At 46.7% G+C, this 20,972-nt stretch overlaps 2 protein-coding genes across 5 annotated transcripts; one reads left to right on the top strand and one right to left on the bottom strand.

Moving 5' to 3' along the window:
- Positions 1-4,980: 4,980 nt before the first annotated feature.
- Positions 4,981-17,678, bottom strand: POLR3GL (RNA polymerase III subunit GL). 2 transcript variants are annotated; one of them, XM_060028774.1, is made up of 9 exons: positions 17,645-17,678; positions 14,489-14,651; positions 8,131-8,298; positions 7,661-7,790; positions 6,735-6,803; positions 6,337-6,393; positions 6,023-6,096; positions 5,785-5,898; positions 4,981-5,495 (listed from the first exon to the last, which is right to left on the bottom strand). In XM_060028774.1, exons 1-9 carry the CDS (start codon positions 17,671-17,673, stop codon positions 5,409-5,411), a joined length of 891 nt encoding a protein of 296 aa, XP_059884757.1. In that variant the 5' UTR covers positions 17,674-17,678; the 3' UTR covers positions 4,981-5,408. The 2 variants fall into 2 exon arrangements, with proteins under 2 accessions (XP_059884757.1, XP_059884764.1); XM_060028781.1 differs by lacking the exon at positions 8,131-8,298.
- Positions 16,308-19,765, top strand: ANKRD34A (ankyrin repeat domain 34A). Of its 3 annotated transcripts, none has more exons than XM_060028751.1 (2): positions 16,308-16,415; positions 17,343-19,765. In XM_060028751.1, the coding sequence occupies exon 2, from the start codon at positions 17,459-17,461 to the stop codon at positions 18,947-18,949; it is 1,491 nt and encodes a 496-aa protein (XP_059884734.1). In that variant the 5' UTR covers positions 16,308-16,415; positions 17,343-17,458; the 3' UTR covers positions 18,950-19,765. The 3 variants fall into 3 exon arrangements, with proteins under 3 accessions (XP_059884734.1, XP_059884714.1, XP_059884724.1); XM_060028731.1 differs by lacking the exon at positions 16,308-16,415 and adding an exon at positions 16,635-16,794; XM_060028741.1 differs by lacking the exon at positions 16,308-16,415 and adding an exon at positions 16,944-16,961.
- The last annotated feature ends 1,207 nt before the right edge of the window (positions 19,766-20,972 follow it).

The raw sequence follows: 20,972 nt of genomic DNA, 5'->3' as shown, positions 1-20,972 counted from the left end.
CCTGCCGATGCAGGGGACACGGGTTCGTGCCCCGGTCCGGGAAGATCCCACATGCCGCGGAGTGGCTGGGCCCGTGAGCCATGGCCGCTGAGCCTGCGCGTCCGGAGCCTGTGCTCCGCAATGGGAGAGGCCACAACAGTGAGAGGCCCACATACCGCAAAAAAAAAAAAACAAACAGATCTCACTAAAATCTATTGTTCTGGCTTCCCTTAAAAAGCAACCACATTTGGTAACACTGAGCCCACATTCCTTCATGGCATCAACCTGCTAGAGCTAAAAGGGTCAGGCAGACTTATATCTGCCAGTTCTCACCACTCCCTATTGCATTACACTCACCTGCTTCACTCCTTTATACCCTTGGCTCTTGTCTGGTGTTAAGGTTTTTGCCTTAGGTTGTCATCTCTGCTCTAAGTAGAGCTTCTTCTCAAATATTTCCTCTGAAGGACCCCTAAGATTAGGCAAACTGAATTTTCCCCCGGGCTTCTGGAACAGTCCAAAGTAGCCTGTCACAAGCCAGAAATGTCTTTGAAGTACCCGTTTTATGTTTAAAAAGTGCAAATTTTGATTCACACTGCATAATATATTTGTGTAATTTTAGTATAAGAATAATTTATCTTCCCCCAGCAACTCTTAAAAGTAAAATTGACATTCTGGAAGGTGTGTAGTCTGCGGCTCCAAATATTCCTCACCACATCACCCATTGATAACCTAATTTAAGTAGCATAATGCTAAAGACATGAGGCAAAGAGAGACATGGAAAGAAAGATGTGGTTAGAGAGTCAGAAAAGGAAAGGAATCTGAAAGACAATAAGAGAGTCTGAGTGACAAGCTCTCTTTCTGGCTCTCAGCCACCCCTCCTGACCTGGCCCAGTCCAGCTCCTGAGAAGTTTATAAACATCCCTGATAGCTCTGGACAGGTGTTAGAATGGTGGCTCGGGATGGAAAGCAAGTCTCAAAACAGGAGCCAAGTAAGGGAGAGGTGAGGGGCCAAGAGCATCCAAGTATGGTCAGACAAGAAAGACTGTCCAAGGGCCAAGAGAGAGGCTTGGAGACAGGAAGCAGAGGGCTGAGAAAAGGACCGGTCAGCATTTGGCCTTCCTTTCACTGACCCCATCTTTGTTTCACATCCTCTTACCATCCCTGCCCACGAAAAATGAGGTAAAAGAGTTACCTTGACCTCCTTAGTTGAGGGAATTTCCCCTCTAGAATGGCTATTTCTCTGGCCATAGCAGAGCATAAGGAGGATGAGTACCAGGGCTTCTTTCCCTGTCCACATGGGATTTCATCTATTCTCTCCAAGATAGGAAATATCCCAGATCTGTGTCCATGACTCAGGTTAGTTTGTCCCCCCAATCCTTTCGGGTAAGGCAAAGACAGGTCTAACCTCCTTCCTATTCTAGCACTATTAAGGCTGCCCTGAGTGTAACAGAGAACATAAGACACAAGATTTGGATATTTCTCCTTGTCTATTTTATACCAAGGGAAATGGAATTAGAGAATGGAGAAGATTCAAGGAGAGGCGGGGGTCCAAGTCTTGGGAACCTCAGCCCACAGCTGAGAATTCCAGGAGGAGGAGAGGTTTGAGAATGAAGAACAGTCCCAGAGTCAGAGGTCACCGGGGCATAGCCCCTCCCTGCATTGGTCAGGACTGGGTCTGAGGAATCCCTGGCTTCCTTCCCCCCAAATTTTGGGTGCCCAGGGTGATCGCACTTAGCCTCTCAGGTCCTGCAATTAGGGTTGGATCACTGTCTTTCCACTGACTCCCATTAGAGTTGCAGGGGGAACCTCCCTTCCCTCCGGAGTACAATGGCAAATTAAGTCCTGTTGGGAATAAGGCAAATAACTTTCTGAGGCGATACTAGGAAACTAGAACTTGTTATTTCCCACTTTCTGGTCCCAAATGACCTTGGGGAAAAAGTGAGTCTCAGTAGGGGAAAGGTCAGTGGAGAAAGGGTCACCACTGGTCTGGCCAGATTAGCTAACTGAACTATTCCTGTCTAGCTCATTTCTCTTCTCTGTCCTCTGGCCAGACATGCTACATGAGGGGAGATAGGGAGGACCTGCCCCACAGGCCCCTTCCTTAGTCAGAAATTCCTTGGTGGCCTGCTTGATTTGAGTCCTGGCTTGCTGATCGTGACCTTGAACTCTGCTGCAGGGGTGTCTCCTTCCTTGCTAGTTAATGGACTTGCTGATCCTTCTGCTACTTGGGCTGAAGCAGGTTCCTGGAAAGGACTGGCTAGTTGCCTGAGGTATGTTTAGCCTGCCCAACTGAGAATAAGGTGGGGAAATCCAGCAGACGGAATGAATTCAGCAAAAGCTGGACACATCCTGACCTTTGTTCTCAGAACCATCTGGATTCTTGCAGGTGGATCAACGTCAGCTTGAAGGATTTCCTAGTGGACATCTAACTCAAATTCTCTTTCATACATGAGGAATTTGACGCTTGGAGACTACATGACTTTCCCAAGGGTACAAAGCTATGGAGTGGTGAAACTAGGACCATAAACCAGTGCTTTGCCCAGTTGAGATGGCAGCTTTTCCCTTTGGCTTAGTTCTTAAACTAGCCTAGGCCTACAAGCCACCCTTCGTTCCTTTCACAGTTCAAACAGCAATAAAAATGAACGGAGGAAAATACATGTCTTTACCTCACCAACCATGGGTGTCCTGTCCACCCAATACTTGACCCTCCAATTTTCTTTGGTCTCTACTCCCAATCTTCTAAACTGCATGCTATAACCAGGTCTCTCATTCAGCCCTCCCTCAAATCACTTGAGTCCCTGAGCTTAAATTTGCAGACCCCAATCTCAAGCTTCCTGCCCGAGGTGGGAGGGGACCAGTAGGCTAGGGATGGAACATGGGGTATGGAAGGATAGGATTCTTGACTGAGAACCTACCCTGCCTGGGGCCAGAGCAGCCTAGGCTGTGGGCATGGGAGCAATCTATTCAACATAAGCAGGCACGCAGTACAGGGCTGAGCAAGAACCACGTGGGGCCTCTCTAAATGTTTACAAGTAGTGCTTGGACCTCTACCCTTTCAGGTGGTCCTCCGGAGGACTAGCAGCCCTGACTCTATTTACTGAGTCTTAGGCTCCTGCCTCAGCCTGCCCAATAGAACCTATGGAAAGTAGGGGAAAGGTCAATGGAAACAGTCTAGCTCATTCCTGGAACTGTTCCGGAATCTGGGGAAGCTGCTGGGTCCCCTGTCTCTGGCTTTGTTCAGCAAGGTCACCTGCCAGGAAGGGCAGGAGGCCAGATAGGAAAGAGTCCAAGAATGGTCTGGTCTCTCTGACACTTTGTCTTTGAGGAAGTACAACTGATCCCAAGAGGCCACTCTAACCTTTATCCTTCCCCTGTTTCATGGGAAAAGGATGTGTGTGTATACAGGTGGGGGCAGGGGTGTGTTCAGTTCTCCTCTACTGTCTCTTGTCTAGAATCTTCTTTGTTCCCACTCTTTTGAGTACACATGCTGGCATTAGGTGGGATTTAGGAGGTCAACTGTGCCCCCAACATAGACACAAACATAGTTAACCAGATTAGGTCTGGTATGTGTGTATATGCAGAGGAGAAAGGTAAAGGAGATTTTCCAGGGTCTTTTATTTTTGTTTTCTGCTCATTTCTCCCTAGCTACAATCACAGGCTACAGTGTGACTATGGGAAACCCCAGTGACAGGTCCCCTGGCCCCTCCCCCTACTCCACTCACACAATACCTCAGAGAACTAGAAAAGGGAACACATCAATCATCCAAATTGCTCAATAACTCTGGAATGTTCTATTTCTATTCCTGTTTCCTTCTCTGTTCTCTTGGCTCCTACCTTAACATCTACTACCACACCCAAACCAGGCTTTTAAGGTGCTTTCCCTCAATGGAGTCACAGCCCCTATTCATTCTTTACAATTGGGTCAGAAATATCTAACATTAGACTGCCAGTCTCTATCACTTGATGCCATAGGGAATTCAGTCTGCCTACCTGAATATGGCTGGGGAATTTCTTGAAGATTCTCCTACATCCCATCTTCATGGCTTTCAAATGTTTAGTAAGGTTGCTATGACAGCATCCCAGCTATCTGTTCCTGCCTCCTTATCCAGTCCCTATTCTGGACATGCAGCTTGCCCGTGACTGTTGCATGTCAAGTGGCTGGAACCAATCAGTACATCTAGGGCTTCCTCGGAAGCCAATCAGAGCCCAGGGAAGTGACCTCACCCAAGGGAGAACTGTGTGGGTGAGAATGCACATCTCAGAGCTGAGTGTCCCTAAGTCACCCCCTTCCTCTGCACCCTCCTTACTTCCTGTAAAGCAACACTGCCTGCCCCCTCCCCCTCCCCACAAGAAGGGAGTGAGAGAAAGGCTAACTAAATTCCACAAAGGAAGAACTAAATTCCACAGAAGGGAAACTGCAACTCAGCCACACGGCAGCTTCCGGAAGTGGAGAATAGGATATTTAGGGGGCTCCTGCTTCACAGACACACCTTTCAAAGTGGGGTCTCCAGGGCCTGGAAGAGGGCGAGCGTGCTGAAGAAGAATCGGCACTTCCTCCCTACTCCCTCCCCACACCTGGCTTTCTTGACTCTCCCCACAAAAATAGTTGTAATCATTCCTTGTAAACAAGGACAAGATCAAGGTCAAGCGTGGGAAAGTGAGGGCCTGTGTCCCTGTGAACACATGTGAACACACGTGAATCATGTCGTCCCCACTGCCTGAGGACCAGAAGCCCAGAAGCCAGCTGGTCTTCAGGGCGTGGGCTGTATACAACTCTCTCTGCGCAGCCCTGCAGATGAGCTCCTGAATGTGCCTTGGCAGAGCTAGATGGGGATTAGGTGTCCCACCATGGGGGTAGGAGGGAAGGGGCAAAGGACAGGAAGGCTGTAACCCCCAGCGTGTCACACTGGACTCTTAACAGGTGAGGAAAGAAGAATGGCTTACTAGGCATCCCCTTCATTCCTCCAGCCCTCTCCCACTAGGCTTCACCCTGGACAGAGAGACAGATAAAAACATTTTATTTAAAAATATAAAACTGGCCTTATTCCTCCTAACTGCTTGCACCCCCAATTATCTCCACAAAGAACTATAAATGGGTAGGGGCATGTGCACAGCTGTCTCAGCTCTAATGATTCCAGTCCTTCTTTCGACCCTCCTTTCTCACTTTCATACAATTAAGACATTGGTCCTTTGTCCTTTCCCCAAGATATCAGAGGTGATACAATACCACAGGAGAGAGGGAGGGGAAGGGTAGAAAGGAGAGCTATCTGTGGTCACTCTCTATTCCTATCCCCAGGGACCAAACAGGTTATCTGGATTCTGAGCAAATGATTTGCTTGTTCACAAAACCTAATAATAGGGGACAGCTACTCTCTGTGTCCTAAATCAAGAAAGAGATGAACGTCCAGGGTATTGTTTAGAGTCCTTCTTCAGTATATAGCCTCATCCATATTGTCATCACTGTCACCCCCAAAGTCCTCTCCATTGTCAAAATATGACATGATGTAATCAGTTTCCTGAAATAGAAAGAAAGAAAGGAAGGAAGAAAGGTATGTCGGCATGCTTTCAGCATTCTCCTTCATCCCTGTGTACCAGTCCCCTTCCCTCCCAATCGCAGCATTCCAGGCCTATAGTTCACTCGGCATTCAAGCTGTAGTTCACTCTTGAGAAGAGCCTAGGGACAGGTAAAGTGGAGGGCGCTATCCTTTGGGGGCACTATCTCCTTTGGCCCTCCAGCCTTCTGAAGTTGAGATCCCCAGAGCTTATGAGTGGAAGAAAGGGGGAATGAAAGGAGGTCCCCTTCACCTCTTCATGCTCTTCTTCATCATACTCCTCTTCTTCTTCCTCTTCCTTCTCTTCTTCTTCTTCTTTCTCCTCATCTTCCTCTGAAGTCACTTCTTCTTCCTTCTTCTCCAGGGTCTTATGTGAGGATGAATAGGAAGAGAAACTCAGCTCACAGAAGGGAAAAATTGAGGCACACATGGGCCAAAGGGGAGGAATGAATCTGGGGCCCAGGTGGTCTCTATGCGCATTTCTTCCTTACCTCTAGTTTCTGTATTGTCTCCTCCTTATCTTCTGTGGTCTTAGGGGGCCTCTTGGGGAGTAGAATGGTGGTCCCTGGTGAGAGGATCAAAAGGTGAACCATCAGAGCAAACTTCCTAGATGGCTTTCTACCCCACCCTCTTGCATAGACCATGTCACTCTGCTGCCCTCATGTGGCCGCCATGGCACCCAGCAACAATACTGGGTAGACTGGGTAGGTAGGAATTGGGAGGGCAGGCAAGACCACCAGCAGCCTTGGCCCTACAGCTGATGAAGGAAACCTCTCCTTTCCCTCCTTTTTCCAGATACACTCACGCTCCTTCTGTAGCTTCCGTACTCGGATCTTTAGCTCCCGGGGTAGACGTCGCCAATCTAGGAATAGCGGGAATGAAAAAGTCAGCAAGACTCTGCCCTGGGGTGTCCTATGAATGATGACTCTTTGAAAGGACAGGTAAGGATCAGGGTTAAGGGTGAGGAAGGAAGGGGCTGGGTCAAAGCTGCTTGGAACAAAACTGTGGCTTGGATGCCTCCAGAGGAGTGGGGGCCATTTAATAGGTTTTTAGGTAGAGTCTGAGAGTGTTTTGGAGCACATCTAAGGCTCCTGAATAGGGTGAAGGTGGAGACGGAGGAGGGTGGATAGGGTGGTGGCTTGTGGCTTGAGGCATCTCAAGCATTTGAAAGAAGGGAGGTCAATGAAAGGGCCCATCACCTACCAGGGTTCCAATCTATGGCGTTGTCAATCGGCCCTGACATCTGATATTTGTCTGAGTAACGCTCCACATCTGAGGGATCAGAGGTCAAGGGTCAAAGTTTTATCCTTTCAGAGCCCTAGAACAGGGTTCTTCCTGAGGTCCAGCCCTCTCAAAACTCAGACATTGCCTTTTTCCTCACCCCAGACCCAGAGCCCAGGGGGTCAGCTTCCATGAGGACCTTCAACACTCTTCTAACCTGTCCTTTTGCCACCTCAAATTACAATGTTTTTGTTATCTCCCTTAATGCAAAGGCATGGCTATATTGACTGGTAGTGTGGTACAGTGGAAAGTATACTAGAGCAAGAAACGAGGGTTTCAGTGTTCCCTTTACTCCTCGTTAATGAGACTAACTTAGGCAATTGTTTCATCTCTCTGAACTTTAGCTTCTAGGGCTTAGGAGGAAAGCACTGGTTGTCAATACATTGAAATACTGTACTTCCACACCAGTTGGTAAATATCCACTATCCCAGACCTCCTAAGTACATCCTGTACTCCAGTCCCTCCTGGCTCCCTGACCTCTCATGATCCACAAACCAAAGGGGTAATATTTTAATTACAGGGCTTCTCAGAGACCCCTTCTCAAGTTCTTCTGATTGGTTGGTACCTGCAATATCCAGATTGTTAAAAATTTTAATACATCTCCTCATTTCTATCTGTAAAATGGGCATCTTAATACTTAACCTCCTACTGTCCAAGACTAGTGTGAGACTCAAAACAAACCACGGATACCATAATGCATTTCAAATGCAGGGGTAACTACTGTGATCTCCCCAGTTAGGCAGTGAGCTTTCTGTGCCTCTTCTGGCCTCTCTGGGCCCCAGCGGTGCTAAGTATAGGGCACTACTCATGGAAGGCACTCAGAACATGATACTAGCATTCCAACTGACCTCTCTTGGGGACAGCAGGCCGGATGAAGTAGGGGAGCTGCCTCATGGCCCCTCGAAGCTCCTGCTTCAGTGCCAGGACATACTCCCCTTCCTCTCCTGAGGGCAGAGGCACTGGGCGGAACTCCAAGGGCTAAGGAGGCAGAGGCAATGGTCAATTCAGGGAGAACATGCTGGAGTACAAATCTGGGAGGGCCTCTCCTCTCCCCACAATTCAATCCAATGCTCCCACTGAGCAGAGGACCAAGGCAAATGGGTGGAACAACACAGCATTTTGAAAGCTGGGGAGCTGAGAATGTAAAAAGTGAGGGTAGACACTTCCTTGTCTGGAAAACATCCCATATAAGGTGGGAGTATACAGACAGGGAGGGGCAAGATGAGGATGATTTTATGATGGCTCAGGAGGAATCCAGGATCATACACAGTCAGCCAGGGGCATATGGGAGTCTTGGGAAAGGAGGGCAGACACTCACAGGGAAGAGTGGAGAAGGCTGCAGGGTGGGTGGGGGCAAAGCATCCCCCTTTCCAATGCCCACAGCCTCCATGCTGAAGGTCAACTGGCCACGGCCACGACCCCGGCCCCCACCCCGGCTGGCCATGATGGAGGGGGCCTGGGGATTCAGACATCCAATAGGAAAAACCTGATAAAGACAAAAACACAGAGAAAAAGTACAGTAGAACAGACAGGAAGCCAGGGAGGTACAAGACACTCAATCTTTTCTCCCAGAGACCTGGAAAGCCAGTTTAATTCAACAAATTTTGAGAAGGCATAGTGCCAAGCAAGGTATTTCTAAAAATATAAAATATGGATGAGACACGGTTCCAACAGGACAGATAATTGCAATATGGTGTGACTGTAGCGCAATGAGGAAAGTGACTAGACCCTTGGATAAAACTTTCCTACGCCCCTAAGTTAATTTGATGTTTATCACCATCTGCATATCTACATATGATCTTTGAATTCTTTCTCTCCCTCACTTTCCAAACCCAACCAGGCCTAAACTCAATCTAATGCAATACATTTCAACAAAACATTTATTAAGCATCTACCATGAAAAAGGTAGTGTGCCAGACACTGGGAGGGAACAGGAATGAGTCATCAGTCTCACTGTCCTTTGATTGGGGGTGGGGATGTATGTGATAAGAGCCATTACAATCAAGTTGATCTTTTTAAACACCACCTGGAAACACAGAATCTTAGAATGGAAGGACCCATGGAGTCTTCTAGCCCAAACGCCCTCCCAGTACAGTACTACCCTCTGTAAGTTGTTGGTCATTCAGCTTCTGGTGGCATTTTCCTAAAGAGAGGGTGTCCATTTTCCTCTCCAAGGCAGCCCATTCCACTGTGATGAACTGAAAGTTCCTCCTGCTACCGTAACTGAACTTTGCCTCTTGTCATTATTTTTGAGAAGGCAGTCAGATAGCATGGGGGATAAAGAAAGTCATCAAATGAAAATGAAACTTGAAGGAAATGAAATCCCAGTAGCAGGGAAGATACCTAGCACCCAGATCTTGGCTCCTAATACCATTTTCCAATAAAAGGAACCAGGGCTTCTTGGAGAAATGGCTGATTCTAGGACTGGGGCAGGAAATATACAAGATGAGACTGAAGCATCTTGTAGTGCCAGAAAGGAAGAAAGTGCTCAAAAACACAACACACACATTGATGGGGCTGTGTCAAAGGGGCATAAGAGTCGACTGAAAGAGCTCCCAATGGCCAAAGCCTGAACAATTTGAGCAATAAAGTAGTATTGGATTATAACACCAAAGTATAAAATAAATATCCAAGAGACCATACTGATATAAATAAACGTTTGAACAAATTAATACGTGGTAGAGAAAAAACAAATTTCTCATGCAGAATTCCAAATAAATTATGTAGATTCCACCCTAAAAAGGGAGAGTGTAATTCCCCACTCCTTAAGTATGGCCTGTGTATAGGGAATTTTGTCCAAAACAATTTTGGAAAGGTGGGGGGAGTAACTTTACAGTGTAGAAACTGGACAAGCATTACTTCAGTCAGATGACCAAGGTTTCAACATGAACAAAATTAAATCATATTGTTAGTATGTACCCTTAATATGATGTGATATCCTCTTCCCCAAAACTGATAATCCCAGTCTAATCAGGAGAAAAAAGCCAACAAATTCCAACAGAGGAGCATCCTATAATATATCTGACCAGTACTCTTCAAAACTGTCAAGGTCATCAAAAACAAGGAAAGGTCACACTTCCATTGTAAAAGAGAGAGAGCTGTCCTAGCGGTGACCTTCATAAAAACAAAGAAAACCATTCCTTTTGTTTTCTCATTATAGAAGTAGTATATATTTATTCTAGAAAATTTGGAAAAACATAAAGGTATATATAAAAATACCTATTATTTCATGACCATGATGTAGTAATAATCATTATTAGTATTTGCATATGGATCCTCTCAATTTCAGTTATGTATGTATACATACATATACATATATGTTTGTGCATGTAAGTATATGTATGTATAGACATATTCCATACATAACAGGGCCATGATAACTAAATATAATGTGGTATCCTGGATGGGATCCTGGAACAGAAAAAGAGCATTAGGTAAAACTAAGGAACTCCAAATCAAGTATGGACCTTGAATAATTATAATGTATCAATATTTGTTCATTAATTGTAACAAGTATACCATATTAATATATGACATTAATAATAGGGGAAACTGGTGCCAGGGCATATGGAAACTTTCGGTACTATCTGCTCAGTTTTTCTGTAAATCTAAAACTGTTTTAAGAAATAAATTTTCTTAATAAAAAAAAGCAAGAAACTTGAGTAGCAATTCAAAATTCACAGTTTCTCAGACATTCCTTGTCTTTCATTACCCTGACAGTTTTAAGGAGTACTGGTTAGGTGTATTATAGGATGTTCCTCTGTTTGAATTTTTCTGATGTTTTTCTCTTGATTAGACTGGGGTTGTGTGTTTCAGGGAGGAAGATCACAGAGATGAAGAGCCATTTTCATCACATCATATTAAGGGCACATACTAACAATATGTTAGCTATGGAGCAACAAGAGACAATATAGTATAGAATTATGATCTCTTAAATTAGTGATGCATAATATAATTCCTCCCACGGAAAGCTAAGAGGACTGGGATGGTGAGGGGAGGCTTTAGGAATCACAAGGTCTCAAGTTTGGAACAGACCTTAGATATCATGTATTCATTCATTCATTCTTTCAACAAATATTTATTGAGCATCTACTATATGCCAGACATAATGCTAGACAATGGGGATCATATTGAATCCTCTACTTTAGACCTGCATCCCTCCTTTGATAAACCATATTTAGTAAATTGTTATCCACCTTCAATTTAAACTTTTTAATAAGAGAACTCCCTCTCTCACTTTGCAGGTCATTCCATTTTGGGATATTTGTTCTTCAATCAATATTCAACAAATAAAACAAGAAATACATGGCTCAACAAAATGCACTCCACTAAAGATTAGTTAGGGGGAAAAAAAGATTTTAAAATATGTACAAGGTAATCTGTTTTGTCAAACACATACACCCACCCAGATATATGAATTAAAAAGTTGTTCTTGAAGGATATACAACAAAAATCAACATTGGTTAATTGGAGGTGATGGGTTTTGGGGGTTTTTTGATGATGTGTATTTTATGGGTTTTTTTTTTTCCTGTACTGAATAGGGGCTGCTTTTGTAATAAGAAAAAATATTCATTAAAAAATTAAAAATATAGTAAAACAGCATAGTAGATGAGATTAATAATATGCAGCAGGAAGGAGAGGTGGGAAAATGTGTGCCTGAGGAATTTGGAAAGTTTCAAGTCCAAGTGCCAAGAAAAATGTCAGGAAAAGATGGCTGTTAGTTAATAGATTAAACTGTGATCTGACTTAAAGAACACATTAGAGGAGAGAGGATGTCTTATGGACACTAGAGAAGTAGTAAGAATTTGCCACCATGTCTTCAAGCCCTTTCAAGGGAAAAGACACTCTAACTAGACAGCTTAGATGTCTTTCCACCTGATAGATACAGTTCTAGCAGTGGACACAGGAGCTGTTTTGACTGCAAAGCAGTGAGGAGTTAAGAAAAGGCCATGAACTTTCAGGTTAGACAAATCTAACTCCATTTCCACATACTAACCAAGTGACCCTCAAGGATGTGGGGTAAAAAGAAGACAAAACTTTAGTTAATTAAGGCACTAAACTGGTTGGGAAACTGTAAACTATCTGTACCCCACTCAGCTCAGGAATCTCCAATGAGTCTCTTCTATTTAAGATTGTGATTGAGTCTAAATTCTTGAAGATGTTTAAGGTTTCCCATAACCTGGTCCCAGACTGCTCCTCCATAAACATCAACCCTCCCTAGTGTTTACCCCTGTACTCTCCTTCCCCTGCAAACCACAACATCTCATGTACATTATACTCATTCCCAATTAAGCATAACTGTGTGATGTGGTAGAAGTTACTATGAAGCAGGTTTCAACAGAACATACAGAAAAACAATTACATCAAATTTAAGAAGGGCAGTACATGTAGTGGTTAAGAACATGGATTTGAATCCCAGTTCAGTCATTTTCTAGCTATACAACCTTCAGCAATTTATTTAATAACTGTAAACCCATTTCCTTATCTGTAAAATGGGAATAATAATAATTTAAAAACCATCTAAATTCATTCAATGAATACTTACTGAGTTCTTATTAAGTGCCAGGCACTGTTCTAAGTGCTAGGGATGTATCAGTGAGCAAAATGGACAAAAAACTCCTGCACCCATGGAGTTTAAATGGAGCTTACATTCTAGTGGTGTTCTCAGTATACAAATGTTTCAAGCCATGAGACTGGGTGAGATTCCTAAAGGAGTGGATGTGAAGAGAGAAAAGAAGAGATCCAGGGACTGAGGCCTGGAGCACTCTAATGTTTACAGTTTGCTATAATTGTAATAAATAAGACAAGGAGTTAACACTCATATTAGAACTCATGGAAATCCAAACGAAAAAAAATCACCCCAGTAGAATAAATGTGCAAAGAACATGAATAGAATAAATGTGCAAATAGGCAATTAAGAAAAGAATAGCCAATAAAACCATTCTTTACCTATCAAATTGACAAAGATTTAAAAAATAATCAGGCTGCCATGGGTTTTTTTGAGATGGACACTCTCATACCTTACTGGAAGGACTATAAACACAGTCTTTTGGGGGAGCAATTTGACCCCTTGAATCTACAGCCTTTTAAAAGTTTATATCCTCAACCCAGTAATCCCACTTTAAACACTTATCCTAAAGAAATCATCAGATATATAGTCAGAGATATAAGTAAAAGCATGTTTATCAAAGAGCTATCCATGGTAGCACAAATTCTGAAATAACCTAAATGGTCCAACAAAAAAATGAATGGTTAAAAAAAAATCAAACATCCATCTTAGACCATTATGTAGACATAATAATTATTTCAAATAATATTTAAAGGCAGAAAATGTTCACAATATAATGTAAAGTGGGGGAAGCATGATATAAAGTTGTATTTGTTGTATGGCCCTATGTGTGTAATATATACACAAACACACAGATGTATACATATGTATACAAGCAGAAAATAACTTGAAAGGGTACATATTAAAATAATAACACTATATCACGGTCATGAAATAATAGATATTTTATACCTTTATGTATTTCCAAGTTTTCTAGGATAAATGTATATTACTTCTATAATCAGAAAACAAAAGGGATGATTTTCTTTATCTTTAAGAATGTTACCACTAGGACAGCTCTTCCTCTTTTACAGTGGAAATGTGGATTGCATTTTGTTGAGCCACGTATTTGTTTTATTTGTTAGATACTGATTGAAGAACAAAGTGAGATAGGAAGTTCTTTTACTAAGAAGTCTAAACTGAAGCTGGATAACCATTTACTAAATATGGTTTATCAAAGGAAGAATGCATATCTAAAGTAGAGGATTCACTATGATCCCCATTGTCTAGCATTATGTCTGGCATATAGTAGATGCTCAATAAATATTTGCTTAAAAATGAATGAATGAATGAATACATGATTTCTAAGGTCTGTTCCAAACTTAAGACTTTGTGATTCCTAAAGCCTCCCCTCACCATCCCAGTCCTCTTGGCTTTCTCCCTTCTCTAGACTGTGGGAGCAATTATATTATGAAACACTAATTTAAGAGGTCATAATTATATACTGTATTGTATTTTGTTTTATCTTTTATTAATTTTTCCCTAATTACATCAGGAGTTTAAATTCTTCCTCCCCAATTAATTCCATCCAATTAACCTTTATTGGGCACTGTGTATTAAATATTAGAACCTGCCCTACAAAACCTTATATTCTAAAAAGAATAGAAACATTAAAGAGGGATTGAGCACTAAGTGCTCCAACAGAGGTATGCCTACAATGCTATCCTCAGACTGGGGAACAATTAATTCTGCAAAAAAAGGTGAACCAGGAAAGCTACAGGTAAAGGTAACATTTCATCAGAGTCTTGATAGATAACAGGAGTTTGTCAGGCTCTTAACAGTAATAGATTTAGGGGAAGCTGACCCCATAGCAAAGAGTCAGAGGTACCAGAGTGAGTCTTTCACTTTCTCCTTTAATATAACTCCCCTTTGCGCGAAAGAAAACTACGGTTCTCTGGCATAAAATCAACAGAGCAATGGGAGCCCAGAGGAAAAGGGTAGGGAACTAGAAGCGGGCTGATCCAACAGGCTGCCGGAAAGCGTTGTCTATCTAGCAGCTTGGCCTTGGTGAACTAGTTCGGAAGGTGTGGAACGGAACCAGGTCAGAGCCACCAAGTCGGGGCCTTACCTGCTGCCCCTCCCCCACGCGGAAAACACGCCGCAGCCAACTTGAAATTTGCTGGTCTTCCTCAAGCTGTTGGCGTTCTAGGTCCGCCTCCCAGAGCTCCCCATTGGTGAGTTCTCCCGGCCAATCTTGGAGAAGCCGAGGAGGGAGGTCCGCCCACTTGAAGCTGAGGAGTGGAGGGAGGGAGAGAGTTCGCCGGAACTCAGGCTAGAGAAGCCGGGTGAGGAGAGAGATGGAGTTGCAGAATCAACCAAGGGTCAGTCATTTCACACCTCATCTCAGATGGAGGATCCCCTTGGCTAGCGACAGTTCACAGAGGGAACCTGACTCTCACATCTCACCGAGGGACTCTGTTGAGGGAGCTTACACAGAGAAATAAACCTCTGTGAAACCTGCTTCTTAGGCGTCGTTCTTTTTGTGACTCTGTCTTCACACTGGGCCTCTCCTTCTTTACTTCAACCTTCCCTTCAATCCTGCACTGCCTCCCTCCAGCACCACCAATGAATATTTCTTTTCTAGAAAAATATTTTCCTGTGGATTGCTGCCATGTCTGTGAGAAGATGGAAAGAGGGTTTGGGAAAGGAAGGATTAGGAATCAGATAACCAGAGTTGAGGAGACAGGGAAGGAATCCAGTGTTTCCTGCATTTCCCACTGCCTTCCAGTTCCTCCTAGCCCTTGGTAAAAGGGGGCACGGGAGGAGGAGTCCCACTTCGCAAAAAAAAAAACCAGAGGGAAAGAGTTCAGAGTAGAGATAGAATCTAGGAGTTAGTTAAGAACAATAACCCAGACGTCAGGGAAAATGGCCCTGGGAGTGAAGCCTCTGGACTGGGAAGGCTGTAGGTGGAGTGGCAAGCACAAAGTCTTTGGAATAGGACAGAAACAGAGCTGTGAGGCTTTGGAGAACTTACTTCACTTTACTAAGTCTCAGTTTCTTCATCTATAACAAGAAAATAATTCCTACTTTATAGTGTTGTTGTGAGGATTGGAGATAATGTATGTAAAGTACTTGGCACATGGTTGGTTTCCAATAAATGGCAGCTAGTAAAAATGGGTGGCTTCCCTGCAAATATTTCTCTCTCCCCCTTCTCCAGGAACATTGTATCTTGTGTCTGGGGGCCTCCAGCCTCTGAATTACCTCAGGTGAGTTTTCCAAATCCTTAGGATTTTTTCCTCACTCCCCCTCCCACTCCCCCTGATGCCTTCCAGCTGGACACAAACTCATTCCTAAAATATGCAGATGGAAGCTATGGTAACCATGGAGACAGGGCAGATGGTGAGGAGAGGCAGAGACAGACAGCGAGAGAAACCGACTGCTACAGACAGGGAGAAGAAGACTTTAAGGAGCGATTCAAACAGAGACCTTTAAGTGAGATGGAAAAATAATGATTCTAAGCAAGACTGAGAGTAAAGAGATGCAATGAGAGAGGATGTGTTACAAGGTTCACTCTTCTCTGCCCCTTTTCTATCTCTCTCCTTCCCACCCCTCCAAGAATATGGAGAGGAGACAACTGGGAATGCCCCTTGCTGTATCTAAAAATGATCCCAGATAGCCAACCTCTTCATACTTATCTAAGAGGTCTGTACAAGGGAGCTGAGGTCCAAGTTTATTTGTGGTACATGTTCCGTTTGGGGGGAGGTGGAATGAAGATGTATCGCTGTGTGACTCCAGCTCCCCCTGACATTTAAACTACGAGAAGGCAGCCACAACTCTTGCCTCGCTCTGCACAGTAAGGACCCCGGCTGTGGATCGCCATCGCCTCTCTCCACCCCTCTGCACAGTGTGCCATGTGCTGTGTGTGGCAGGTCAGATCTGGCGCACAGGCGCGCATCAACACACCAAGCTCGGAGAATGGGGATCTGCTGAAGCTCAGCGAAGAACTAGGATGGTCCCAGTCTGGGTCGCGGAGGAGTCTCCTAAGGAACACTTAGGTTTGTTGTGACTGAGGGGAGGTCGGCTAAGCAAGGGAAATCAGGATTGGAGCCTCTAGCTTTTGAGGGTTTATGTGTGCATGAGTGGGGTAACGGTTTGGTGCCCGACGCCCCCACCCTCAGAGACTAGGCTATAAATAGAGGCAGAGCTCCGCCCCCCCCCCCCCCCCAGCTTCTCTCCTCCCGAGCCGGCGCTGTGCCCGGGGCGCACCGGGAGGAGGGACCAGGATTCTGTGCCCGGGCGCAGATACTGACACCCAGGGAATCCGGGTGCCCACCCCCACGCCATGTGGGCCCCCAGGAACCCGGCTCCGCCACCCCAGCTGCCCCGTGGCCCTGGCCTCAGTCCTGGCCCGGAGGAGATTCTGCGGACTTACAGGTATCTATTTGGGTGCACAGCCTGGGAAGGGGAAAGAGCAAGGAGTGATGGAGAATGTAGCAGGGGCAAAAGAAACCCGCAATTCTCCCCCTACCCGTTTTAGGTCCCAAACGCAAGCTGCCTCCCTCCCCCCATTCAGTTTGTGGGGCTGTGGCAACCTAAAAGAGGTTAGGAATGGGACTGTGTGTGAATGTATGGGTGCATGTGTGTCGGGGGGTGGCGTTCAGCATCCTAGGAAGGGGGATTCCAAGTACGGATAAGAAAAGGGGGATGCTGGAAAGGTCTGATAAGCCGTGGGGTGAGGGTGGCGGTGCGGTATCCCTGCGCGTGCACGTACGCATTTGCACTGGCGCTCGTCCTTCAGTGCGGGTGCACCCTTCCCACCTCCTCAGGCATGCGCTGGGGGGATGGGGGCGGCTCAAGGCAGGAGTTAGAAGAAGGACTGTGTGCAGTGCCGGGGAGATCTCCCCCGCCCCACGCCGATCCTTCCACCAGTGCCTCAGTTTCCCTGCCTGAATCAATAAATAAGATCTTTCTCTTTTTTGCAGGGATTGGCTTCGCCACTGAGCCTTCGGGCCTCTGCCAGCCACCACCCCCACTCCCCTAGCCATCCTCGGCAGGTCCCAGTCCCGGCTCCATCGGTGCTTTCGCCCCAGCGGCAGCTATGCTGCACACCGAGGGCCACGCTCTTCTTCGGGCCGTGGGTCAGGGTAAGCTACGCTTGGCCCGTTTGCTTCTGGAGGGGGGCGCCTACGTGAATGAGGGTGATGCCCAAGGGGAGACTGCGCTAATGGCGGCCTGTCGGGCCCGCTACGACGACCCCCAGAACAAGGCGCGCATGGTACGCTACCTTCTGGAGCAAGGCGCGGACCCCAACATCGCAGATCGCCTAGGGCGCACGGCGCTTATGCACGCTTGCGCCGGCGGCGGGGGCGCAGCGGTGGCCTCCCTGCTCCTTGCCCATGGCGCAGACCCTTCAGTCCGAGATCACGCTGGCGCCTCGGCGCTTGTCCACGCCCTGGACCGCGGGGATCGCGAGACCCTTGCCACGCTGCTGGACGCCTGTAAGGCCAAGGGCACGGAGGTCATCATCATCACCACCGACACCTCGCCCTCGGGCACCAAGAAGACCCGGCAGTATCTCAATTCCCCACCGTCCCCGGGGGTGGAGGACCCCGCTCCCGCTCCTCTTAGCCCGGGGGTCTGCACGTCGCCGTCGGAAATCCAACTGCAGACTGCAGGAGTAGGAGGACAGGGATTGTTATCCCCTCGCACCCAGGAAGAAGAGGAGAAGCGGGACGTATTTGAATTCCCTCTTCCTAAGCCCCCCGATGACCCCTCCCCTTCTGAGCCACTCCCCAAACCACCCCGTCATCCTCCAAAACCACTCAAAAGGCTCAACTCCGAGCCTTGGGGCCTAGTGGCCCCTCCTCAACCGGTCCCTCCTGCCGAAGTGAGGCCGGGGATTGAGCGCCTGACCACCGAATTCAACGGCCTGACCCTGACAGGTCGACCGCGTCTTTCCAGACGTCATAGCACTGAAGGCCCAGAGGACCCGCCCCCGTGGGCGGAGAAAGTGACGGGTGGGGGTCCTCTCTCGCGCCGAAACACAGCGCCAGAAGCTCAGGAGCCTGGCCCCCCTTCAGGGCTGAGGCAGAAACTGAGCCGCATGGAGCCGGTGGAGCTCGATATCCCCGGAAATCTTTGCCCCGACTCGCCGGAGTGCAGCCGCCCGTCCCTGGAGCGCCGCAGATACAGCGCCTCCCCGCTGACCCTCCCTCCAGCCGGCTCTGTTCCCTCCCCGCGCCAGTCCCAGGAGAGTCTGCCTGGGGCTGTGTCTCCGTTGAGCGGGCGGAGGCGGAGTCCAGGGTTGCTGGAGCGGAGGGGCTCGGGGACGTTGCTTCTGGACCACATCGCGCAAACACGGCCTGGTTTCCTGCCCCCGCTCAATGTCAGCCCCCACCCTCCCATCCCTGACATTCGTCCCCAACCCGGAGGTCGGGCGCCTTCGCTGCCCGCCCCTCCCCAGGCGGGGGCGCCAGGCTCTCCCAGGACCAAGCGCAAGTTGGTGAGGCGCCACTCCATGCAGACTGAGCAGATCCGCCTGCTAGGGGGCTTCCAGAGTCTAGGCGGGCCAGGGGAGCCTGGGCGCTGAGAGGAGTGAGAGGAACCAAGGAGGGTGGGGATCAAGACCTTGGGAAGGGTGGAAGAACCAGCTCACACACACACCTCGGACATAGGGGTCTGTTGCATGTGCTCATGGGCTCGGCGCACGCACACATGGGTAAACATGTGTCTACAAGCACAGTACTTGCACTTGCAGGGAAGGGTAAGTACTCTTATTTATTGGTCATATAGACACATGCACTCATGCCCTGGCCACTTCACATGCATATGGGAATTACTCACACACCGAACCATTTGTGCTAGGGCCCCAAAAGGGTCCCAAGCTCACTTGCATTTGTTCAGAAGCGTTAGGGAGCCCCTACTTATGAGTAATATCCAATCTCTTTGACCTCCTGCAATAGTAACCCCTTGCTTTCCATGTATGCCCTGCAACACAGCCCACTCATGATTTTGGACACTCTACCCTCTTCGTGAATATCCCACCCCCATTCTGCAGGTCTTGCTTCTCTCTCCAGGCTTGGCTCCTTGTTCACACCCTGCTTCCAGCCCTAACCACTTTTCAGGATATCTTCTTCACTCTCCTTGGGAATTTGCTGCAGCAATCCCCAGCCTCAGTTCTGCTGCTGCCCTTCCTGCTCTCAGCTTTACTTCTCAGCTTCCTGCTTTTTCTTCCCATCCTGTTCCCCCAACCAATACAACAGGTTGTCTCATTTTTCCAGGAGGTGGGTCATGGGCTCTAAGCTGCTGTTCTGTCTGTCTGAGCTTATGAACACCCCCACAGGTAGAAGTGGGGAGTAACCCTAAATCACTCCTCTCTCCACTCGACATATCAAATAAATGTGTTCAGAAGTCTCTGTTTGGTCACTTCTGCTGGGGGTGGAGGGTGTGGGGAATGAGGAATAGGGAGGGAGGGTGATGCTAACTATAGCTATAACCATCTAGGGGATACTTCGAGGTTCCAGCCACCTTCTTTCCAGGAGACCAACTGTGGTTGTAGAAGAAAAGGCAAGTGTCCCATGTCCTGAAGGTTTTATGCCATCTGATAGGTTTTCATTTCCCTCAGTCTCCCCTATGTCCATCCTCAAATTCTTTAACTTAAGATTCCTACAAAGAATCCCTCCCTCCACCATCAGCAGATATATCCCAATAGATTAACTGTCCCTCTTTCAAGCTTCCTATGTCTTGACCACTCACAGTTTTTCCTTGGGGGCCTAACTTTTATCTCACCAGGTGCATTTCATTTTCTTCTACTTCTTGCTTCTGTTTTCTGTTTCCGCATCCTTGAGTTCTGAGCCACTGTAGGGTGGAGAGAGAGAGTGAGAGAGGAATCGTATAATCTCGCCTAGGTAAAAATGGTATGATAGTCAACTGACAAACAGGGTGCGTGTGTGTGTGTGTGTGTGTGCGCGCGCGCGCGTGTGCATGTAAGAGTAATTGGAGGAACCCAGCCTGACAGGTACCTGTGAACGAAGGTACCTGTCTTAATCTGTCCCCCTGGACCTTTCAGCTTGCTGGTTTTCTTCCTATAATCTAACTCTCCCTTGCTCTAATGAGAGGTATGGGAGCAACCCATTCTACTCTTCCTTACTCCCTCCCTCAACCTAGAATAGGTGAAATCAGAAAATGCCCCAACGATGTGGTATAACGAAAAGATTAAAATATTGGGGATCAGAAGATCTATGTCTGAACCCTCCTTTGCCATCTTCTGGCTATTTAATTTTGGACAATTTATCTAGCCTCTCTGTCAGTTTCTTTATCCGTAAAATAATAAAGTCTAGTTAGTGATTGTGACTATTAATGACAGTGCACTAAAGTACATTGTATAGTGTCTGACAAACAGTAAGTATATGCTCATTAAATGCCAGTATCTTTCCTTGCTTTAGCTCCACCACCAATTGCATGTGATCTTGGACAAGTCACGTCACTTCTCTGAGCCAGTTTCCTCATCTACATCTGTAAAATGAAGTGGTCGGACAAAGGCTCTCTAAGAATCCTCTCACTCTGTCTACAGTTCTCCCCAGCCATGCATCCAGGCCTTTTTTTTTTTTTTG

This window comes from Delphinus delphis, chromosome 1, assembly GCF_949987515.2.
Source record: "Delphinus delphis chromosome 1, mDelDel1.2, whole genome shotgun sequence".
Classification (NCBI taxonomy): Eukaryota; Metazoa; Chordata; class Mammalia; order Artiodactyla; family Delphinidae; genus Delphinus; species Delphinus delphis.
Note: the sequence above shows the minus strand (reverse complement) of the source record. Positions and strands in the feature narration are given on the sequence as shown.

Excerpts from the sequence above, each read along its gene's own strand:
- ANKRD34A (XM_060028751.1), top strand. The coding sequence starts at position 17,459 with ATGCTGCACACCGAGGGCCACGCTCTTCTTCGGGCCGTGGGTCAGGGT.
- POLR3GL (XM_060028774.1), bottom strand. The coding sequence starts at position 17,673 with ATGTTGGGGTCCGCGCCTTGCTCCAGAAG. Across the intron at positions 8,299-14,488 it reads GCGTGGGGGAGGGGCAGCAG|GTTTTTCCTATTGGATGTCT; the intron begins GTAAGGCCCCGA and ends TGTCTTTATCAG. Across the intron at positions 5,899-6,022 it reads AGACAATACAGAAACTAGAG|ACCCTGGAGAAGAAGGAAGA; the intron begins GTAAGGAAGAAA and ends TCCTCACATAAG.